At 43.0% G+C, this 22,335-nt stretch overlaps 1 protein-coding gene across 1 annotated transcript in view; it reads right to left on the bottom strand.

Annotated features, from left to right (window-relative positions):
* Positions 1-3,415: 3,415 nt before the first annotated feature.
* ITGA11 (integrin subunit alpha 11) overlaps positions 3,416-22,335 on the bottom strand; it is a 93,324-nt gene continuing 74,404 nt past the window's right edge. Inside the window, exons 22-30 of the mRNA XM_063314319.1 lie at positions 18,399-18,475; positions 15,027-15,116; positions 14,772-14,862; positions 14,567-14,680; positions 12,274-12,360; positions 10,138-10,248; positions 9,108-9,203; positions 5,703-5,816; positions 3,416-4,189 (exon numbers count right to left, since the gene is read on the bottom strand). Coding sequence (XP_063170389.1) covers positions 4,118-4,189; positions 5,703-5,816; positions 9,108-9,203; positions 10,138-10,248; positions 12,274-12,360; positions 14,567-14,680; positions 14,772-14,862; positions 15,027-15,116; positions 18,399-18,475 — 852 coding nt within the window. The 3' untranslated portion in view covers positions 3,416-4,117. The remainder of the gene's footprint in view (positions 4,190-5,702; positions 5,817-9,107; positions 9,204-10,137; positions 10,249-12,273; positions 12,361-14,566; positions 14,681-14,771; positions 14,863-15,026; positions 15,117-18,398; positions 18,476-22,335) is intronic.

The raw sequence follows: 22,335 nt of genomic DNA on the forward strand, positions 1-22,335 counted from the left end.
CATTTCAAGAACATTTTTTTATGTCTTCCTAAAACAGAACATGTGGGGAGCACATAGTTGCAGCAGGAGGAAGGTGACCTTCTCCTATTGTCGATTCCCAGTACTCAGAGACATGTTGTGCCTGCATCTGAAGAGAGTATATTGCAATTCAACATGGTCTATTGTCCATTACACATCTAATCCATTTTGCAAGCAAACTAAGGTGGATATTGGGTAAAGAAGTACTTTTTGGTCTGCTCTGGATCAGCCGCCATTCAATTTTGCCAGCGGCTTGAGATTGATTGATTCTTTCTCTGTTCTCCTCCACATTAAGGACCAAAAGGAAAATGACCCTGAATTTAAGATGGCCGCTCCCACATTATTGTACCTGTGTTGTGTTGTGAGCTGCTGTGAGTTCAATGGGAGCTAGCAATATGCTAATTTAATAATATATCTCCTACCACACTTAAAATGGCTTATATCAGTTAAAAATACAATTGTAAACAATACAGTTAAGGCTAAATTTAAATCAGTGGTAAAATACAAGATCAACGAATGGAAAGTTTGCTGAAAGAGATGGGTTTTGCCATTTTATTGTACTGGGAGAGTTGGGGTCAAATTCAACTTCTTGGAGAGGGAATTCTTTATACTGTGGTCCATGCAAGAGAATGACTTCTCCTGCATATGAGGTCAATTAGCTTCTGGCATGGGGTTTCCTGCTGACCCACATAACTGGGAAGGCACTCTCAGAAAGTCATGCTCTAAGGTGCTTTTTAAAAAGTGTGTCCAGTAATTAATCACCAGTGTATTTTTTTCAGTATGTGATAACGTGATTCCTGCACCTTGTACCAGTCAGCAGCCTCATTGCTGCATTTTGCCTGCCTTGTAATTTCTGGGCACGGTCTAAGGGTTGCTCTATGTAAAGCATGTTGTAAAGCCAGGATGTAACCAAGATGTGGATAACAGTTGCTAATTTTGACCAGTTCAGGAAGGGTTGTTCTGGTATATTAGCTGTGCTTCGCAAATGTGTTCTCATCTGCAAATCCAGTATCATTTGTGGGGTCAAGGAGCACTCCCAAATTGCAAATCTGCCCTTTCTGGGGGAGTGCATCAAGTTTCCCTCGAATCTCCATATCCAATTTTCTCCTTACTAATAGCACCTCTGCACTGTCTGGATTTAATTTCAGTTTATTCTCCCTCAGTGTGCCTATTACTGAGTTTAAGCAATGTTCAAGGGTGCAAATTGCCAGGAGAACATCAAGTTTCTGGCATAGGTAATTCACCGGGACTACCAAAGCATCTTAGTACCATATCCTGAGTAAAGCCCCCACTGAAATCTGTCCAGATAATTAGTTTCACTCAGATGCATCTGGAGCTATGAGGCCACCCCCCGCCCTTAATCCCTTTACCCAGGAATGGAAAATCATAGGGACTGGGTTCAGGGAGGCTGTGGTGTTGCTACCTCTTTTATGCAAGGGGGAATGCACACATCACTTGAGGATGCCACAATCACCAGTAACCACAGGGGCCAGGCCCGGCCCAGCCAGCTTGATCAGCCAGGAGAGCAAAGGGGCACGTACTCAGTCCACGTTCTTGGAAGCTGAAAAGAATCGCTATGAGCAGGACAAAAAGTTTCCCAGGTGTCCCTACGACTTGTCCCATCGCTGGAACTTGAATCCAAGCCTCTGATGGGCTTTCCCCTCAAAAGATTAGGCAAATTTCTCTTAGTGGGCTGCTCATTCTTCTGCTATGCTTCTCCCAGGATCCTGAGCTCTCACATGTGGAAAAATATTGCTAGTCTACGCAGGTGCAATGGAGGCAGAGGTAAGCCTGTTCGCTGCGTGCACTTCCGTGGAATAGGATCGTATCGTGGTATTAGGGTTTTTCTTTTAGGGTTCTGCTTGGCATTCAAGCTGATTCGTCTTGAGATTTCCTCCACTTGTCGCTAAGTGTGATGGAATGGAAAACAAATGGGTGGGATTCCTTCACCACCACCCCGCCCTGCCCAAGGCCAGGACTGGATGTTTTAAAACAAAGTATTGGCCACTTCAGGTTTTTAAGGCAGTTGCTTGTTCTGGATTAGAATATTCCAACAGTCAAATGAAGGAGCAAAAATACACGGGGCCAAAGAATGAGAAACCACATACAATCCAGAATGTAGGCAGAATAACTATCCAATCGGAGTTTATTTGAAATATTTCTTGGTTGCCTTTAAGAAGAAAAACTGCCATCAACACCTCCTCAAAGCAATTGACAAAAATAAAATTACAACAGTTGATCTTAGAGCCCATTTTGTTTCTGCTTCTAAGGAGCCTCCCTCCTTCCCTCCCTCCCTTCCCACCACTATCTCTGAAAGCAGTTTCACTTCATCATTAAAATGTCCTGATCTGATGGGTTACACCTCTGAGAGGGGCCACTTGATCTTCGATGGCCTCAAGCCCCAAAGTGCACAGAAAACTAGTGTAGATTTGATTTGAATTTAAATGTGAATTGATGAAATTCATTGCAATTAATAGGATTATTTTCCATCATTTAATAGCCCCTTCCTTCCTTTCACATTTAGGATGATGCTTGATGGCAACTCTGGAAGGGCTGCCAAGGAACCTTATGGCTTTGGCGGGCTTCAGGTTGTTCAGCTGTGACCTCTCGCAACTGAAACTTGTTGAGCCACCAGATTCTTCCACTAAATGTTAGAGGTGGGTGTGTAATATTCACCCAATGGGAAAAGTAATATTTATAATGCATTAAAACTGGCTTTAGACAAATGAGAATACCTAAACATATTCACTTTAAAATGTTTAATTTTCTTTTTCTTTTTTTAAAAAAGCCCTATTGGTACATTTTATGTACGTTATGGAATTCAGCTGAACCAATATTTCATTTTCAGTTATTAATATTAACAATGGCATAAATAAGTCTATACGCAAAAGAAAAAATAGTCAATTAAATCCTTTCCAACATACAAAAGTATATACATATAATACATTTTTCCTGTCTCTTTTGATTTTGGGAATTGCACAGCTTGGGGAAAATACTTCAAACTGGTTTTTTTTTTCCTTAAAAAAATCACCTTAAAAATAAGGAAGTTAAACATTTTCAGAATAAGTATATACAGCTGAGGAATGAAGGCTTGCATTAAGGTGCTTATAATTCTGGGTATTTGTTCAGTGCATATAAAAAGAAGATAATCAAGATCTTCATCTGCTCCATGCAAAAACTGAAAAAAGCTGGTGGGTTGTTAGGTGGACTCTCTTCATGAGCACTTCTGTATATGAAAAGGAATTCTGCATGCAGAAGCCGCGTTCAGTGCATGGGATCGTTGGCTGGGCTTCAAAACCATTGGATGCCTAGTTTTACTGGTGCATTTGCAAAAGTAGTGGTAACACAATCATTATTGATCTCTTCTACCCATTTTCTCTCCTCTTCAGATAGCAAGACTGTGCTACTTTGTGCCCGTCCGCAAATAAATCTCCACTTAATTCTAGTGATCCCACCTTGCAATCAAAAGTTATTGTGCAGGTCTTATTTGAAAGCATCAAGTTCCAACAAGATTTGTAGATCCCCAACTTATCTGGAATGAAACACCATTTTATTAAAGTAACTTGATTTGTTTTTAAGGAAATGCATTGCAGAATGCTTCTACCTGACTTGTTTGCCCTTGACATCTTGGATGAAGGAGTGTGAAAACTCAAGTATCTATGTGAATCTAGACTTTCCACTTCTTTTTACTGTAGGAGCAAAGTCTCCCCAGTGAGAAGGCAGACTGAAAAGTTTGTCATCCCAAACAAAAACTGCATGTGCCATAGACATGCAAAGGACTGGAGGGTCTTCCTAAGAGTCTTCTGGCATATTTTCCATCTGCTTGAGGCCAAGTACATCGTTTTAAAGAGAAGGCTGCTCCCCGTTGATTTACCCTCCCTGTCCTTATTGTGCAGTTCCAGTGTCTTAGGCAGAAGGAAACAAAACCAGTTTGAAGTCCTTGCTGGTGGATGCATCTCCTTTGCAGGTTAATGCTTAGCAGCTGGATTGCTTTCAGCTAACAGGGGAACCGCTAGATGAAAACGGAGGCTGGCTATACGCCAAAGCAAACTTGGTTGTGAGAAGAAACCAGGCTGATATACTTGGGACAATGAAAACCTTAGTCCAAATCTTTGGTAGTCTGATCCTGGCTTGCATCTCTCTTGCGGGTGGCACTTTTAAAAAAACCAAGCTGAAGAGACATGAAGATAAAGCAGAAAATCCTCTGTAAATTTAATGACTTGACTGAGTTTGCCAACTTTGAAACAGCTGAGTGTAATGCTTTTTTCAGTTGTTTAACAAACAAATCACTGAATCTCCATGCTAGAGAATTGAACTGTAACTTACTTATTAAGACTTACAGGCCATCTTAGCACTTTCAGCTTTTGCTTACAGAATAGTATGAACATTTTCAAATATTTAAAAGCTTAAACAAGTAGGAAATAAGAAAAAGGCAAAAAAAATTCATCTGATTTTCTACCTGTTATACAGCATGTAAAACCTCCATCACTAAGGAGAAAAGCAACTATAATGACTGAATTATAGGAAGACTATAAGCAAGAATTGTCTTTGCTTTTTGTGCTGCTTGGAATGAAGGAGAAATTAGTTTACAAGGGCATTCACAGTAGCGGTCAACAAGGTCAAGATGGCAGCTGTGAGACTCATAAACAAAGGGCAGGGCTTTGTGTGGTTGCAGCTGCGATCTTGACTTTTTGATCTTCTCCTGGAGACACCCTAGTTGAATGGGATCTTAGAGGTCTGGTCCAACCCTCCATCAAGGGCAGGAATCCTCAGACCATCCCAAACAAATGGCTATCCAGCCTTTGGTGGAAAACCTCCTGTCATGCAGCACCCATGTTTTCAGGAGACATGCTGCTCCCCTGTGAATAGCTCTCACTTTGAGTTGGACTCTCCCTCTGTAATGCTTCCACCCGTTGGTTCTTGTTCTACTCTTGGGTGCTATGGAGAATAAATCCATTCTCTCTTTTCTGTGACAGCTGTTAAAATATTGAAAGACTTCTATTCTGTCTCCTCTTAGCCTTCTCTTTAGGCTAAGCACATCCAGTTCCTCTAAGCACTTTTCATGGGATTTAGCCTCTTCGTTGCTCTTCTGTGCACTCTTTCCAATTCCTCAGCAGCTAGGCACAGCATTCCACATGAGGTCTGGCCAGTGTAGCATAGAGTGGTACTATCACTTCCCGTGATCTCAACACCCTGTTGATGCAATCCAAGACTGCAATACTTCTCTGGTTATTCCTACTTAAGTGAAGAACCAGTTAGTTTGTTGCTTTAATGAAAAGAAAAAAAAAAGCCAGGGAGGAATAACTGTTATGTAGATTAATACATTAAAATGGAGATCTAATCTGTGTTGTAATTAATAGGATTTTTGGAAAAAATTCTATTTATGGAGATGCTCAGTCTGACTACTCCTATGGGTGTCCAGTGTAACCCAAAATTCAGTGTAATCACTGAATATGGGCAAGATGAATTCAGCATTACAAAATGCAATTAGGGTTTTAAGTTCCTTTTGGCTCCTCTGTGTCACTGTGGTTGCATGGAAGTGTTTGGCCCCAACTAATTGCTCTCTCTGGGGGGCGCCATTCAAATGAGCAGTTTGCTTAAAGTTGTAGAAGTTTCCTGGTGAGTCATGATGCACTAATCCTAACACATCCATGCCTACCCTGTGTGGTTGCAGGAAGGCTTACCTTCCAGAGAGCCAGCACGAGGAGCGCCAGCAGCAGGAGGCCACCTAACGTACTCCCAATTATGATCCAGATGGGGATGTGGGACTCCTCAACTTTGGAAATCTCAAATGTAATCTGCAAGGGGAAGAAGAATAGTAAGACATTACACAGAACTCTTCTAATATCAACTGTTTTGGAAGGCACAGGGGAGCAAGCAGGATTTGCGGGGAATTCTAGAAGCTGAGTTCTTGTACAGTGTCGGACTGACTCTGCAAAAACTAGACAGCCTTTTCTGTTGATGGCTGCTGAGCCATGACTGCCCGGGAGAGGGCGCTCCTGCTCCACCTGAGTTGGGTTAAGGATGTTCCTGAAGCATCAGTAGGAAGGCTGAACAGGTTTTTCAAATGATTCAGAAGGAGTGTTTCTGACCTCTTACAAGCATAGTGTTTCTCTGCATCTGTTAAAGTATGCTTGTTTTTGTCCAGGTTTCTGCAGGAGCCTGAAAATGAGATGCTGCTGCTTTAACGAATCAATATAGTAGTGGGTTTTAATACAACTCTTAAAACACATTTAAGGGACTGCAAGGATTGAAGCACCTTTTTAAAATTCTTTTCAAAGTGTGCACTACCTGCGCATGTAGGTTTCTAAACCTTTTCACTTCTAAGGCTACTAAATAGAATAACAAAACAGTATGTTAAAATAACAATAAATGCAATAGAAATAGATAAGTAGATAAACCCAAAACAATAACTGCTCCAGCTATTTCAATCCACAAAGGCCTCCTGGAAAAACTAGGGCTTACCAATTTCTTAGAAGGCCATGAGAAAGGAAACAACTTTTGTGTCGGGGGGCAAACTGCTCCCTCCAGTGTTTCTGTGCTTCTTCCCACTCATAGGAGGGAACTTCAGCAGGCACTCTATTCTCCCAGTTCTGGTAAGCAAAATTTACTGGGATAGTTACTTAAGCCCCAAGTAGATGATAAACAGACTGGGGGGAAGGCCCTGGGTCATCCATACTGAAGTTCCCATGCGCTTGAGTTCTTCTTGCTGCAACCACTGGCCGGACTTGCCCACTCAGGAGAAGCAAAACGACCACAAATGGTGTCTCCCACTTCCAACCCTCACAATAGGACCAGAAGGACCATGGTTGACATGATTTTACTGAAGGTCACTGAGAGATACAGCAGCACAAGGACAGTTGTGTTCCCTCCCTCCATGTTCCACAGTAACTCATAAGCGAGAGTGAGAAATGCAGTTCCCATCCCGTGTTTAGGCCTAAATCCTGAGTGCCAAGGATCCGGACAATCTGCTTCTTCCAGAGCCCTCTGTAATTGTGTGATGGAATGTCAGGAGAATGTGGAGAAATTACAAAAACAGTATCTCCGTCCTGGGGGCGTAGAAAGCATGAGTTGAGGAAAAAACTCAGAATAACTCCATCGTCATTGAGTTAGGTATAAGTTGAAGGAGCAGGGGGGACTGACAGACCTTCGAGATTCTAATTCAATATCCTAACCTCATTAAACTACTTTCCAAGACTACTAACAACTCCTGTTTCCTGACTTTCTCTATCTCAAATGGTTGACAGATTGCCACTCACTGCTTTCTCTGTGTTCTTCCAAAAAGGAAAGTTGGTAATTGTCCATTACTGGTACCAAATTGGTAATTGTCCATTACTGCTGGATTCTCTTTTAAGATTGCTGGGACATACCCCTCCCTCATGAATGCATTGACCAGTGTTCAAATCCAGTTCTCAGTTCCCTCCTTGGATACTTAGCCAGAAGGAATAGGATTCAAGATCACAAGCGGTGGAGCTTATACCAAAAACAACTTTGTCTACTTCCTCAATATCTACAGGCTCAGTTAAGATCACCAGATGTGTTCTGTGTCACCTCAAAATCCTGCTGATCCAGCTTTCAGCTTGAAGCAAGTATGAGTGATTTAATCTATGAGATAACTGGCCAGATGTTCGCACATTACTATTACTGGGTGTTCCAGCCCACCATTACCTAACGGCCTGGATTATTATGAACAATGATGCTGGCTGACAGCCTCCTGCAGATGTAGTAAGAGTGGAAAAGTAGTTACGCTTCAATGCCCTTATCATCAGAGAGTAGACTTGAGTTCATATTGCCTCAGATTCAACCTCATTTTCCACCAGCATCACTCGGTATGTCTCTGTCGGCTTCATTTTCTGGAACTCCTCAGAAAACTAAGGAGACCCCAGAGATCAGTGGAGGAGGAGAGACTACTCAGGGGCAATCCTATCAAACATCCCGGTTACTTCCACTGACCAGCAGTTAAACAGATGACCAGCAGAGCTCCAGATTGCTAGAAAATCCCTGAAGTGCTAATTGGAAGCCCTCCGGTTGCACCCGGTACCTGCAGGAACCACCTTAATCAGCCACCAGCCTTGCTGAGTGGTTTGATGGCTCTGGTTAAATCTACCATCATGAATAAGTGGTGACTGGGAGTTGATGGAAAGGTCACCCCCAAACCAGATCACATGTCTTCTGCTTTGAGGTAAAGGCCAGATCTAATCTGTGGCCAGCAGTGTTGGTCAGGCGAGTGATGATCTGGGAAAAACCCTTGATTGCCATGGTGGCCATTAATTCCTGAACTGCCTCAGACCCCAGAGAGGGGAGGTTAAAATATATGCAGTGTAATGCAAAGTTCCATTTTGCCTTGGCACACAGACTATTGTGGCAGTTAAAGTTCAAACCACACCCTCTGGAGATGTGCATGAATGACTGAAATACTGTTTTTATTCTAGTTCTTGGTGCAGATTGTAATGTACTGCAATCCCTGCCACAATTTATGTACAGTATTTGTTACAATCTTTATATCCAGCTTTTGGGGAGTCAGATCTTTTCAAGGAGGTTTACAAATTAACATTGTTATTCCACTTTAATTATTCTTTCTCATTAACATTAATAATGACCAGACTGTTATCATTATTAATAATAGCAAAGACCTGTAAGTCTCACTGTGTTCAGAAATTCCTTGGCTGCTGTTACTAATGCAAGAATGACAGCTGAAGCCAACTTTCCCCAAAGGGCATGCAGTTGACACTGAATGCATATTGCAGTGTACATCTTTAATAGCAAGATGAGTTACCAATGAATTGGGGAAGAGAGCGCAAGCCTGGAGACGAGCATGTAGACTGACCAGGGGTGTCCACAGTGGGGTCAAACAATTCAGCCACAAGCATGTGATCAAAGCCCTCCCCCTTTTAAATATTTATTTATTTGTTTGTTTATTATATTTGTTCACTGCCCATCTAATGTAATGTAAACTTACATCCTATTCCTATAATCACAAAGTCTAGCTCCAGCTTTCATCAGAGTCTTAAGGTGGCTGAGACCTCTGAAGAGTGAGGTTGACTGGCGTGTGAGCAAGTGAGAAGAGGACCTGTGATCCAGCAGCTTACCTGGCGGCTGGGATCCTTTTCTCTGAAGACGAAGGCACTACGGAATCCTCTCTGCAGGGCAGCATTGAAGATGAATCTCAAGGACTTGAATTTCAGCTGGACACATAGGAGAGAGAATCAGTGGCTCAGTTCACACATAATGCTAAGCCATGGTTGATTTTAATTATGGTTTATGGAAGAAACCATAAATATTAAGTTCACACAAAACACTAAGCCAAAACCAGCAAATCATTGCTTAAAGCAATGTGTGAACATCTCCTAGTATGGAGGGAGGGTTTGGTCAGAATTGATTCATTTTAATTAATTATCACCTGCAGAGGCTGGAAAGCTCTCTCAATTCAAAGCATTTACCACATCCCAACCTCTAGAAGAATTCTGCCTCCTGACACATGAAGAGGGAAGCAAAATAACCTGCATTTTTTTTCATAATTTCTTCCCGGTCTCTCAATGTAGTTTGATATGTCCTTGGTTATAGAGGGACCATGATTCGGCAAAAAGAGAGAGGTAGGGCTTAGGGGTGTCCAGCAGTTGCGGGGGACACAAAATCTGCAAAATGGGATTTCACTGGTGAGGCTTTTCAGTTCCATGAAGGATTCCCACCACTTTCTTGTGGATTTCAATCCTGCTCCCATTTTTACCCTATTAGCTATTCATCTTTTAGTGGTAGAGGATCACACACTTCTTTCTTTGAAATATAATCTCATTTTAAACTTGCTCAGTGCTATGTTCCTCATCTTAAATCCCAGCTGCTCCTGGTTGGACCAGATTCTCTCTCTCTCTGCAGTCAGTCATCAACCAAAGCTGATGCAGACTCCACAAACTAAAACTCTTGTTCCCTGGCTGGACTAAGGGGAACTCTTGCTTTGGGATGGGGGACGGTATTATTAGCAGTGAAAGTTAAGTTAGTGGGGAAGGTGAAAGTCCGACCATCACCCTGCCCATTGGAGGGAAGCACAGCCTGGAAGAGGAGGAGATGCCCGCTGCTTGTCTTGGCTGCTAGGAAAAATGGCAATTTGCATCTTGTCCGTACCGCTCTCAGGGTCCTCATCCACAGATTTCCGTATAAAACAAAGCTGACTTCTTCACTGGCAGCCAGTTTCACACTGCAGTCGATTGAGATCACATCAGAATTACTGTAGTTCTGGAACGAAAAGACAAGCGAGGCTTGGAATGCAAGAACACAGGCCAATTCTTTTCCTTTAACCTGGAAGTTCTTTGACTGATGGGATTTCCCTCAAAATGGCTGCACAGACATGCAGAATGGCTCAAAATGGCTGCATGAACTCATCTGTTTAACATGAGGCTGCTGGATGAGGACATCTGACCGTTTGGGGTGAGGTATCACCAATATATATATGATACCCAGCTTTTATCTCCACCTCTGGCCTGGCTGCCTGAGTGATGCTGTGGCATCCTGGAGGCAGTGGGGGCGCAACAGGCTTTGGCTCAACCCAAGCAAGACTGAGTGGCTTTGGGTGCTTGGACCTTCTGGTGCCGGGAACCTTCCATCATTGGTCTTCTTCCATGGGGTGGCACTGCCTCAGACAGACCCGGTGCATAATCTGGGGGTCCTCCTGGACTCATGGCTGCTGCTCGAAGAGCAGGTGGCAGCTGTGGCTAGGAGGGCCTTTGCACACCTTCAGGTTGTGTGCCAGCTTTGCCCGTTTCTGGACAGAAGGGCCCTGTTAACTGTCATTCATGCCCTCATGACCTCTTGTCTAGACTACTGCATGAGCTCTACATGGGGCTGCCCTTGGAGAGCATTTGGAAGCTTCAACTGGTGCAGAATACAGCAGCACAGGTAGTAAATGGCACTATGTTTATTAACCCATGTTTAAGATTTATTTATTTATTTATGTATGTTTCAAATTTCGTCACTGCCCATCTCCCTAAAAAGAGTGTGTTGCATGAACCTAGCCATAAAGTACTAATGGTCTGGCAAATGGCCTGAGGAATGAGGAATATTTTGCAATGCCCCTGCACAAAAGAGGACGTATATGAAGAGGACATATATGAAGCTATCTGATTCAACTAGGAACCTCGGTTTGAAAGGCAAGGGTAGTGCCTCAACTGATTTGCATGGGAATCTCCAAATAGCTGCATTGGTTCTTTTTTCTTTTTTAACCAAATGGAATGAACTTTGTATGCATAGAAAAGCTGAGTAGATGAAATCAGGCCAATTTTAGATTTTAGGTATAGTTCCATCAATACACACATTATATATGTGTATATAGGTATATATAATGATCAGCCCAAATCAATCCACTGTAGGGAAGGCCTCTTCGGTGAAGGTTGTGGATCTTAATCTACCACGCTGGAGAGAGAGTGACCTGCCCAAAGTCCCCCAGGGAGCTTCCATGGATGAGAAGGAACTTGAACCTGGGTCTCTCCATTCTTAGACCAGCATTTTCATCACTACACCATGTTGCCTCTCACACATGTGTATGGGGATGCGTGTGCATCATATGTTAAATTCTATAACTTCTTCTTTGTCCGAATCAAATGACATTTGCTCCTCCTCATGGATTAACCCTGCCAAATTCCAGCAGATGGATGCAGAAATTTACATGTTATGAGTTGCTACGGAGTTGGGTGAGAAGATTTGCTAATCCTTGAGGGTCTGGAGGGAGAGTAGCATTTTTTAAAAATACAAATATTGTGCTCGTTCTTAAGAAACTTTCCAACCAGAGAAGGACTGATGAAAGGGTTTTGTTTTACATCAAACACCCCTGAAGCTAATTTTGAACTGGGAAGGGAGGGAACTATCCACAAAGTCATTTTATCTGTACCACAGGCAAGCCCTTCAAAGCTGGATTGCTCACTTGAGAAACTGTGGTCAAAAAATAGAAAGGCTTGCAGCAAAGGGTAAGATAGAACTCAGGATCTCTCCCTGAAGCACAGTAAATGGACAGCCACCAATGAACACTTCCTGTGATTGGAAGAAAGAATTATCAATCTCCACTATATAGTCTAGGGAAAGCAGTGCAGACACAGTGTCTACCCTTCTGCAGCTCTCTGAAACAGATAACTCACGAAGGTGTAGAGTTGGTTATCAATGCTTCAGGAGGGTTGCTGCAGTGTTGTGTGGCCTGAAACAGTACAACTGCGCTCAGGAATTGGCAGAAGAACCTTAATTCTCTATAGCTATGGTGCAGAAAGAGCATACCAGCTGGGGATGTCGGCCTAAATCCTCATCTGAGGGTGTCCTTCGATAGTCTGTGTTATTGCCTCCAATGGTGCACATCATATCGTCCTATAATAGAGAGAAAGTCTGGACTCAATAATCAAGAAAATGGATGCTTTGGTTTATTTTGTGGTCTAGACCTCAAGGTGACAAGCAAAACCAACTCTTGTGACTTTATGGAGACACAAATTCCATCAATAGTCACTCAAGAAAATTGTGACTGCATGGTCTTACAATCTGCTCTTTAGTTAAATGCTACTTTGTTAAATGTTAAATGCTACTTTGGCCATGAAAGCTCTTGGATCTCTTCTCTTGAGTTCTAATATTTTCCACCTGCCCAGCCTGTAGAAAGAAATACAATGCTGGGATCTCTTTTAGTTCCAAACAGCAGCTGGGAGGAGAAAATCAAGAAAATCCAACTCATGAAGAGGTGAATTACCAGACAGTTTTCTATAGAATTTCTTTGCTGCCATCTAGTGCCTGTTTGGACCTTGCCTAACATTTGCTGGGATCATAATGCTCAATATTGCATGCTTTGTTTTTATTTATTTACTGCATTTTCTTCCCAATTTTCAGACGTTATTGACTTTCAAAGCCGCTCCCATCAATTTGGGGCAGAACTTTTCCAAATTGTTCCAGCAGACAAGACAAGAAAAAATGGCTTTAAATTACAAGGAAGATTTTGAATGAACATCCATGAAAAATTTCCAAACTGGTAAAACCTGTTCAGCAACGGAAAAGGCTGCCTCAGGATGTGGCGAACCCTCCTTTGCTAGTGAGTCTAAACAGAGGCTGGACGGCTGCCTGTAGTTGTGGATTCCAGCCCTGGGCAGGTGTTAGACTAGATGATCTCCAAAGTACCTTCCCCTCCTATGAGGGAGATTCTATGATCTGTTTGGGCAGAGCACCAGTAATTGGAGGAGACCCTCAAGAGAGGAGGAGGAGGAGGAGGAGGAAGAAGATGCCGGTGCCAGGGCATAGTCACAACAGTAGCAGGGGCTCTGTGGGCACCTTAGTCTGTGCCAAAGCCAACATTTCCTCTGCATCGGGGTAATGACCATCCAGAAACAACTGGGCTAGTGGTGGGGGTGGGTGGGTGGTCTTAGAAAATATTGAGCCATTTGCAATTTGCACATTTACCAGATAATACCCCTGAGAAGTGATGCTGAGAATTCTCATGGTCCCCTTTGCCTTCCTTCTCTAGGCCTCAGAATGCTTCAGTGTAGGTCAAAGTATACCCCAACATTATAAACTTTCACATTCTAAATAAAATTGTTTATTCACATTTTCTGAAATTTGCCATGGGCTATCTACATAAACCTGGGCCAGAAGCAGACTTGGAAGATCTTCGTTTCCAGAGCAAATGTATGGGACCATTTCCTTTCTCCTGGTTCAATCTTCTTCCTTCCCCTTTAAGTGCAGCTCATAATTCAATGAAATTGTAAGAGTCTTGCCCTTTTGATTTTGGAGTCTAGACTCTCGATCCCCATGAATTTAAGAGCTTTTTGAGGAGGCCCCACTTTAAAGAAGAAGGGAAAACCTTGCAACCTACGCCAGTTTTCTCTGAACCTGAAGAAATCTCTTTTTGCAACATGAGCTAAAGAAGGTGATTCATCACTGCCTCTGTAAATAAAACTGGGGGATGGAAGGGAGAAGGGGCAGCCAAGGGGAGGGGTGTTCCAAAAGTCGAGATGGACAGCTGTGACAGTGGGATCAAAACTCTACCCCTTTTTAATCTTTGTTGTGATGCACATAAAAAAGGCACCAGGCTTTTGTGGCTACCCCCCATTCCCCCACCCACTGAGAAGTCCCCTGAAGGAAAGCTTATCTCTGTTGCAGAAGGGAGAAAGAGCCACATGGCTGGGTTCATACCACTCACTTAGCCTGATTACTGAATTAACATAATTTGTTTACTTAACTTGTTTACTACATGGAATGATAAAATGAACCAACATACAAGGCTACACAAAGAAACAACTACAAAAAAAAGTCAAAACTAACCATATCTGGCATGTTGTATGAATGTGGCTGCTTGGACTTTAACTAACCTGCTTGTAGGTGGTTGGGAAAATCTCAGCAGGAGGGCAGCCTGTTACTAAGGGGAAAAGTTAGTGACATGAGGAGAAAAATGCCATCCCCAGTCATCATCTCCACTCATAACTGGGTGGATGTGCTTTCTCTTGAGGCATCCTGATTCATCATCCATAGCTCATCGTTTGTAGTTCATACCTTGAGGTTCTCTAATACTAAAATAATAAGTAGGAACTCTGGATACCTCTGGTCCATGGAAGCCTGTTAGCTGCAGAAGGCGATTCCCCCCTCGTGTGGCCACTGGGACTGTGATTTTGATAACTATCCCATCAACAGGAAAGAGGCCCAGATTCTGTAGCTGAAGGAAATGAAGTAGCATATGGCCTCTGTTCTGCAAGAAGCCATCTCCCTTTCCCAATATGTTGCTTAGAACCAAAAGGTGATTTTACCTTAAAGGTGCAATTAAAGGGTGGACCGATTCTATCGTATGTCTGCAGAGAACTGTTGGACTCAATCTCATAATAGTTCTGGCTGGAACTCCTGAACAGCAGCAAAAAAGGAGAACCCAATCAAAATAAAAATTGATCCAACTGCTCAGGAGGAGGATTGAACACACACACACACACACACACACACCAGCATTTTCATTTTCAGAATGACGAATCACAGCAGTGCAAGACCCATTCTGTATATATCCAAAGTACCTGGTGAAAAGGAGATCAGTTTCATATCTCAGCTGAAACTTGAGGAGAGCAGAATTGTCCTCTTTTGTGCTTTCTTGTTCTTCACTGTCACTAGAACGTGGAAAAGGAACCAGAGATCCTTTTAGGGGCCATCATGTGACAAAGACACAATGTTGAGTGGCCATAAAGCGATAGCTCCGTCTCCCAAGGAAGGCTACGGCGCCTTACGAGCCTTCGCTGCCTTTTACTATGAGCTGCTGCTCATAAACAGACAGACTCCCACCAACCCGCCCTGCTCAGTTTCTCCTTTGCGCGATCAATGCCTACATTGGCGCAGGTCTCCTTCCTGAGGGTGACGATTTCTCTCTGTTGTAGTCTTGGTAATTTGGGCAGGAGACAGAGCATTCCCTTGCCAGTGCTGTACTGGCTTAACAGGGCACATTACAGACCTGTCAAAGCTGATCTTTGCTTCACATAAGAGTTGACATTCTTAGCTGAGGCAAGGAGAAAAATTGCTCCCCCCCCAGCTGGAATGATAGATTTGATACTGGGATCTTTTCCACCTCTGTAATCTGCTTGACTTGCTATTCTTTCAGCAAATGCAGTTAGGGAGCTGCAGCTTAAACATACCAACTTTTCTTCTTGTTAGGAAAGAGATACAAAATTACAATGTCAGTGTTTTATAGTGTGACTGGACTGTTGGCATTTCCTTGTTTTTTGCAAGGAGCAAGCCATTAAAGTTACTATGGTAACAAATCACTCTGGCAGAGTCAGAAGGTCAAACTTAACTATCCTTAGTTTTGGGGGGTGAAAAGGCATGACCATATAAGGTGAAGCTTTTAATTGCCCTGGAGAGGTATTTTGCCTGGGCTTGTTAGTTTCGGTTTTCCTTTCTACACAGCCTTCCTCCCAGTCCTCTCTGAGCGCGTGTGAATGCACAAGCTTGTAAATATCTTTTGTGCTTCTGTAAATACATTTATTTTTATAGAAATGCCTGGTGTGTGTTTTTTCTGATCTCTTGGGCCAAACTCTTTCCAGCACTCTGCCACATGGACAAACTCCCCATTCCCAGGGACAAAATTTAACTTCCAAGCATCTGATGTAGTAATCCATGTATCCAGTTTCTTTCTTTCTTTTTAATGTTGTAATAATGAAGGAAGACTGGATACACAAAATTTTCTTTGTATTTCATGCATCCAGTTTCCACATTCAATATGGACAAAGAATTCCAGTCTACTAGACATTGTAGACTGGACACAGCAGGACCAGCATGGATGAGGATGTTGAATTTAGAGAAAGCCATGATTTTAAGTCTATTCCACCCCCTTTCCAGGGATCCTATGCTCCCTCCCTTTGCAGGCACACCAGACTTGCAGAGTCACAAGTAAGAATGGAACAAGCAGGCTGACCATTTTTTTTTAATCCATTCAATCATGTCTGATTCTTGGAGACTGCCTGGACAAGCCCCTGCAGTTTTCTTGGCAGGTTTTTCAGAAGTGGTTTGCCATTGCCTCCTTCCTAGGGCTGAGAGGGAGTGACTGGCCCAAGGTCACCCAGCTGGCTTTGTGCCTAAGGTGGGACTAGGACTCGCAGTCTCCAAGTTTCTAGCGTGGTGCCTTCACCATGATGCCAGACTGGCTCTAGGCTGACCAATAGGAGAGTGCAAAAATCATCATCCTCTGCCTGCTGAGCTAAGGTAGTCCTTGGGTAGCAAAAGTGTCCTTTATCTCACTTCATTATTTTGCAAAAAGAGAAAAGAAGATACTGAAGACACCCTGACCTCCTCAGCAGCCATGGGGCAGCTATGGCTGCAGGTGGCTGGACTGGGAGAACAGGGAGATGAATGAATACGTCAAACTCCAGGAATGGGATGTGGAGTCCCTGAGGAGAGGGAAGAGAGGTTGGGGTTTGCCTGTGCCTGAAAACTGGGGCAAGGCAGGAATTCCCATCACTTAATTTTCAAATTGGTTGAGGATACAATAATGGGTGGGAAGTGCAGGAGGACAGGATCAAGGTTCAGGAGGATCTTCACAAGCTGAAACAATGGGCAGAAAACAGCAAGATGAATTTCAACAAAGACAAATTCATTGAGGTAAGCAAGACCAAAGCCACAAGTACAGGTTGGGAGACCATACTAAGGAGCAGTACATGTGAAAAGGATCTGGCTGTCTTGGAGGTCACAAGGTATATTTTTGCAGCCCCATACTGCATCAACAGAGGACTGGTGTCAGGATCAAGAGAAGTCATTGTCTCTCTCTAATTCTGTATTGGTTAGACCACATCTAGCATATCATATCCACTTCTGGGCACCTTATTTTAGGAAGGAGATGGACAAACTGGAGCATGTCCAGAGGAAAGCAGGTGAGATGAAAAGGGGCCTGGAAGGAAAACATATGTGGAATGATTGGAGCCACTGACTATGTTCAATCTGGAGAAGAGAGACTGTGGGGAACATGATGGTTGTCTTTGTGCATCTGAAGGGCTATTATTTGGAAGATGGAGTGGAATTGTTCAGAGATGGGGGGGTTTATATTAAGAAAGTAGATTTTGAATGGGCATCAGGAAAAATTCCTAATGTTAAGAGACTGCTTGGTGAGCCACGCAGCCAGCCTCTGAGGGCTATATACATACGGCCCACAGTTACCCACTATGCACTCTGTACATTAGATGGTTGTCAAAACTGATATGAACTTACTGAATGGTTCTTGTACTATAAGAGAGGGGGAATCTATTTCGAAACTGAAAACTCATGATTTATAATGTCCAGAAATTAAGTTAATTCCATTAAATTCTAGAAATTAAGTTAATTCAGTAATCCCGCTTTAAAACATCAGACTGAAGTTGACTTTTACCAGAACAAAACTGGTTCCTTTTGAAAAACAACAACCTTTAATAATCCACCCAGATTGCTGAGAAGTCTGAGTTCTGTTCTCTTCTGATTCTGCCACAGTAGAAGTCCCTCCCTCAGAAGTGAGACTTTCAGGATTTTAATACCCACAGTTTTCTAACTGCTTTGTAGTTCCTTCTTTTTTACCAGCCCTTGAGATGCAGCTTTGTGGATCTCAGATGCATTTGCAGGGGTCTGATGATGCCCAAGCCAGATCAGAATTCCAGACAGATGGGGGCATGTGGCCTGCTGCCCTCCCAAACTTTGGACGCCCACGTCTCCAGGCGGTGTCTTCATAGCCCAAAGAAAGACCTGGGCTAAGGAGGTACTGTAAGCCAGGTCAAAGCAGCACCGCAACAGAGGGGGGGAAACCAGGAAGGGCTAGAAGAGTGGACACAGAGGGAGAAGTCTAGTCTGAGGGGGAGCGGGGGTGGGCGAGAGCAGAAGGACAAATGACCGCGATGGGGTGAATAGCAGAGCTGAAAAAAAAACAAGCTTTCACCCACCTGCTGGCATTCAAAAATATCTCCAAGTTTTGGAGGAAAATAGACTTGCTGAACTCTAAATCCAGGCGAAAAGCGACCTGTAGAGATTAGAACAGATTTAGAACATTAAGAAAAGCCTTTCTTCCAGCATTCCCATTAACCTTACTCTGGTGAGCCAACTAACGTCCCAGGCTGGTAGGCCATGTGATTGTTTCTGCTCTGTTTTTTATTTGACCAACGGCATCTCCTCTGAGATTTAGTCGGCTGTCTCGTCTTATAGGGAACTATGCAGCCTCGAGATCTTCCACATTTTCCCATTAACCCTTTTTACTGCAGCAAGTCTAACATATGGGGGGGAAGGCCAGAAAAGTAATGTAATTGCTACAAATGTTAACATTCCTAGTTTGTTACTGGGATGAGTGAAGTAAAGCATTCGGTCCTACCCAATCTGGTACAGCAACGTAAGTTCTCTGAACGCACACAGCTGTACCTTCAGGGCTGATGTCTCCCTCTCTCCTTCCCCCTCAGTTTAGAAGGAACCTTGAGGAGCCAACCGGTGAGCGGGGCTGACTGCAGGGGTGGGGTCAGAGAAGTCAAGATATCCATCACGATTGCATGACTGAAGTACGTACGCAAGTCGCATAAAAAGAAGCAGGGCTTCAACTGTGCAGCCACAACTGCCGCCGTGACTTTTTTGACCCCTTTGCGGCTTTCATTTTAAACCCCTTGTGGTTAGAGCAAGTGCTTTTATTATTATTTTTTAAAGACAGGCCTGGGGAGGATTAAGCCCCTTCTTGCCCCTGCCCCCCCTCGCAGTCAGCGTAGAGCCCTTTTTTGTGCATTAAAGGAAAAAAGTCGTAGAGGGAGGATCCTACCCTCTAACAGGCCCCTTCAGGTTCCTTTGAAATAAACTTCAGTTAGTCTCATTTTCTGAACTTTCCTTTATTTGACCGTTTAACAAATGCACTCACTTGGGATCTGTGGTTGCTTATAAACCGGTTTCTCAGTTTTGCAATTCAGTCAAGATTGCCTTGTTGCAATTCACAGTGAAATTAATTGTTTTATGTATATTTACTCAGGCATGCATATTGTACTCTTCTTTGCTGTTACAAACAGAATTCTTCAGAAAACTGTACCTAGTTTTTACAATTCTTTTTCTTAATATAAGTCATTGTTGTAAGTTATGTCCAAGTTTATATATATTTTCATTTGTGTATGTATGCATGTAGCCAGCTGGGTGACCTTGAGCCAGTCACTCTCTCTCAGCCCTGGGAAGAAGGCAAGGACAAGCCACTTCCGAAATTTTGCCAAAGAAAAGTGCAGGGACTAGTCCAGGAAGTCAACAATGATTCGAAGGTGTGTGTGTGTGTGTGTGTGTTATCAGAGAGGTAAATTGCATTATGAATTTTTAAGGAAAGCTAGTTTTGATTCATATAGGGATCTGAGAAATTAGATATTTGCCTCCCAAACAAACTCCCATCTCTACTTAGCAGTATCAGGAGTCATAAACATCCTGAGAGACGGTGCTGGTGGAACCAAGAAAACGGCATAGTTAGACTCATGTAGTCAAGTGAGTCAAGCTTGGATTTAGGATGGCTTTACCTTTTAGACCTTGACTCCTAAACCAGTTTGGATCTGCTTTTGGTTTTACCAGAGCCAGCTCAAGATGTTTTGATGCCCATGGCAAAAGACAGTGGTCTTATCTCCATTGGGTGGAGTTGAGTGCGAACAGCAGTTGAGTGTGACTTCAACACTGGCAATAAAAGAATCTGCATGACCACAATGCCAAGAGGTGCCAGCTAAGGGGGTGGTTTATAGAGCCACAGGAGTGGGGGTGCTATGGGTGGGCTCCATCAGTACCAGTCACCCAAGGCAGTTGCCTCTTTCTGCCCTTAAATTGGTCCACTCTTTCTGTGTCATCTTTCCATAGTTACAAGCTGCCATGACGAAAAATGCTTTACAAAATAATGAGAAAGAAATGGTAGCTTTCTAGGGATGGACAGTGGCACACAATGCTTTGACTATTATATTCAACTATTTCATGCTGGATTAATCAGTATTTTATTTTATTTTATTTATTTTATTTCATTTTAAAAACCAGGTTAGTTTCAATGTGGTAACAAATCTGCCACAACTCCAGCAAACCACACGAGCAAGGGAGTGTCATAGGATATGCAACAGACAGCAAGCATCAGAGACAGTCTCAGGGTAGAAGAAGGGAGCAGAGCCAACTTTCCTTTAATGCTGGCCATCCCCTTTCAATTGTGGCACAGATGTAATTTGCTTTATACCTTATTGTTGATGGCAGCAGATTGGACAAGATGCAATGCACCTGATCGGTTTAGTAGTGTTTTTTATTTGCCATGGGTGGAGTGGGTGGCCAGCAGTTGCCCAAAATACGTTCTGAATATATTTGAATTACAACAGATTGGATATAAGTGTGTGTGGGTTGGGAGAGAGCATGAGGGCCATTCAATACTCTGATGTATGTTGTTTATAAAGATATTTTAAATTAAAAATAAATGAAAAACTGCTGTGCAGTAAAGCAGACCTTCACTCTCCAGACTCATTTACTAAACAGAATATCTTTGGGCCTCATGTATTCTGGGGCACCAGTGGGTGTGCATGTTGAAAAGACAGGATGGTGACAGTGACTGTGTGATCACAGCCCTGCCCCCTTTTAATGGCACATATAGCAGGAATGGTCCCAAGGTTACGCTCTGTTAACTTGGCATTACATCATGTCTTGCCCCCTGTAGCTTTTGGATGCTGAAAATAATAATTTAAAAAATATGCTCCCTTGAGCCACCCCAGTTTATCAATAGAGCAGAAGCAGAAGCCCGGTTCTCCAGAACAGCGGAATCAAATGGAATGCAAATAGGTCACTTTTAATGGCGTCCCACAGAGCAGACCAAGACCAGGCTTCTCAAAAGGCTTCCAACTGGGGCTCTGGGGGCCAGCTGGCAGGGGGGATTGTCTGCCCATAGAGAGAGGGCATTGAAGGGAAGACGTATCTGGAGTTAGGCACTGAGGAATGTCTTCAGAAGCAGGGAGATTATCACGATTTCCTTGAGAATTATAGCAGCCTGGCATTCCTATCAACATTTGGACTGGACAAAACACCTTCAACATTTGAAGCAGGGTTCCCCAAAGTGGTCAACATTTATCCCCAAGGGTCAATGGGACTGTCCAAGGGGTTGGTCTTGTTATTATTATTAGTACTACTTGTTAAAGTAGTATTTATTAAATTATTTTCATATAATAAATGTTTGGGGGTCAATGAACAATCTAAAATTTCATGAAGGGGCTGATGAGCTGAAGAGTTTGGGGACCTCTGATCTGAATTCAGGATATCAGAAACACTAGAATAATAAATTCGTTTGGTTCCCTGCACTTTGAATGTCTGCCCTGGACATGTTCCGATTCTCAGCTTCAGTTTCTCAGACTGTTGCTTTGTTCACATTTTATTTCAGAAGGAACCTTTTCATAGCATAAAGTGACACAAAACAATAATCTGCATTCTTCATTATGCTATTGTTGGAACAGTTTACAATATTCTGGACTAAAACTTCATCTGTGTTTAGGCTTTTGGGAGGTCAGGACTTCTAATTGATCCTTGACATAAAGAAGCCATAAAAGGTAAAGGGATATTTATCTAATAAGGTTTCTAACAACCATAAATTTCAGCAACCTTTGTGTTCTTCCATCTCCCAAAATCCCTTCCTGTGATAAAAGTTAAGAAGAGGTTAAACTCCAGGAGTGAACTGAATATAACTTTCCTGACTCACAACCCATCTGCTACAAGGAGGAGGAGGAGGAGGGGGAGGGAGGGAGGGAGGGGGGGAGAGAGAGAGAGAGAGAGAGAAAGAAAGAAAGAAAGAAAGAAAGAAAGAAAGAAAGAAAGAAAGAAAGAAAGAAAGAAAGAAAAGTGATTCATGAGTAGGAAAGGAATTTGGGG

The sequence above is a fragment of the Candoia aspera genome, chromosome 13 (genome assembly GCF_035149785.1).
Source record: "Candoia aspera isolate rCanAsp1 chromosome 13, rCanAsp1.hap2, whole genome shotgun sequence".
NCBI lineage: Eukaryota > Metazoa > Chordata > Lepidosauria > Squamata > Boidae > Candoia > Candoia aspera.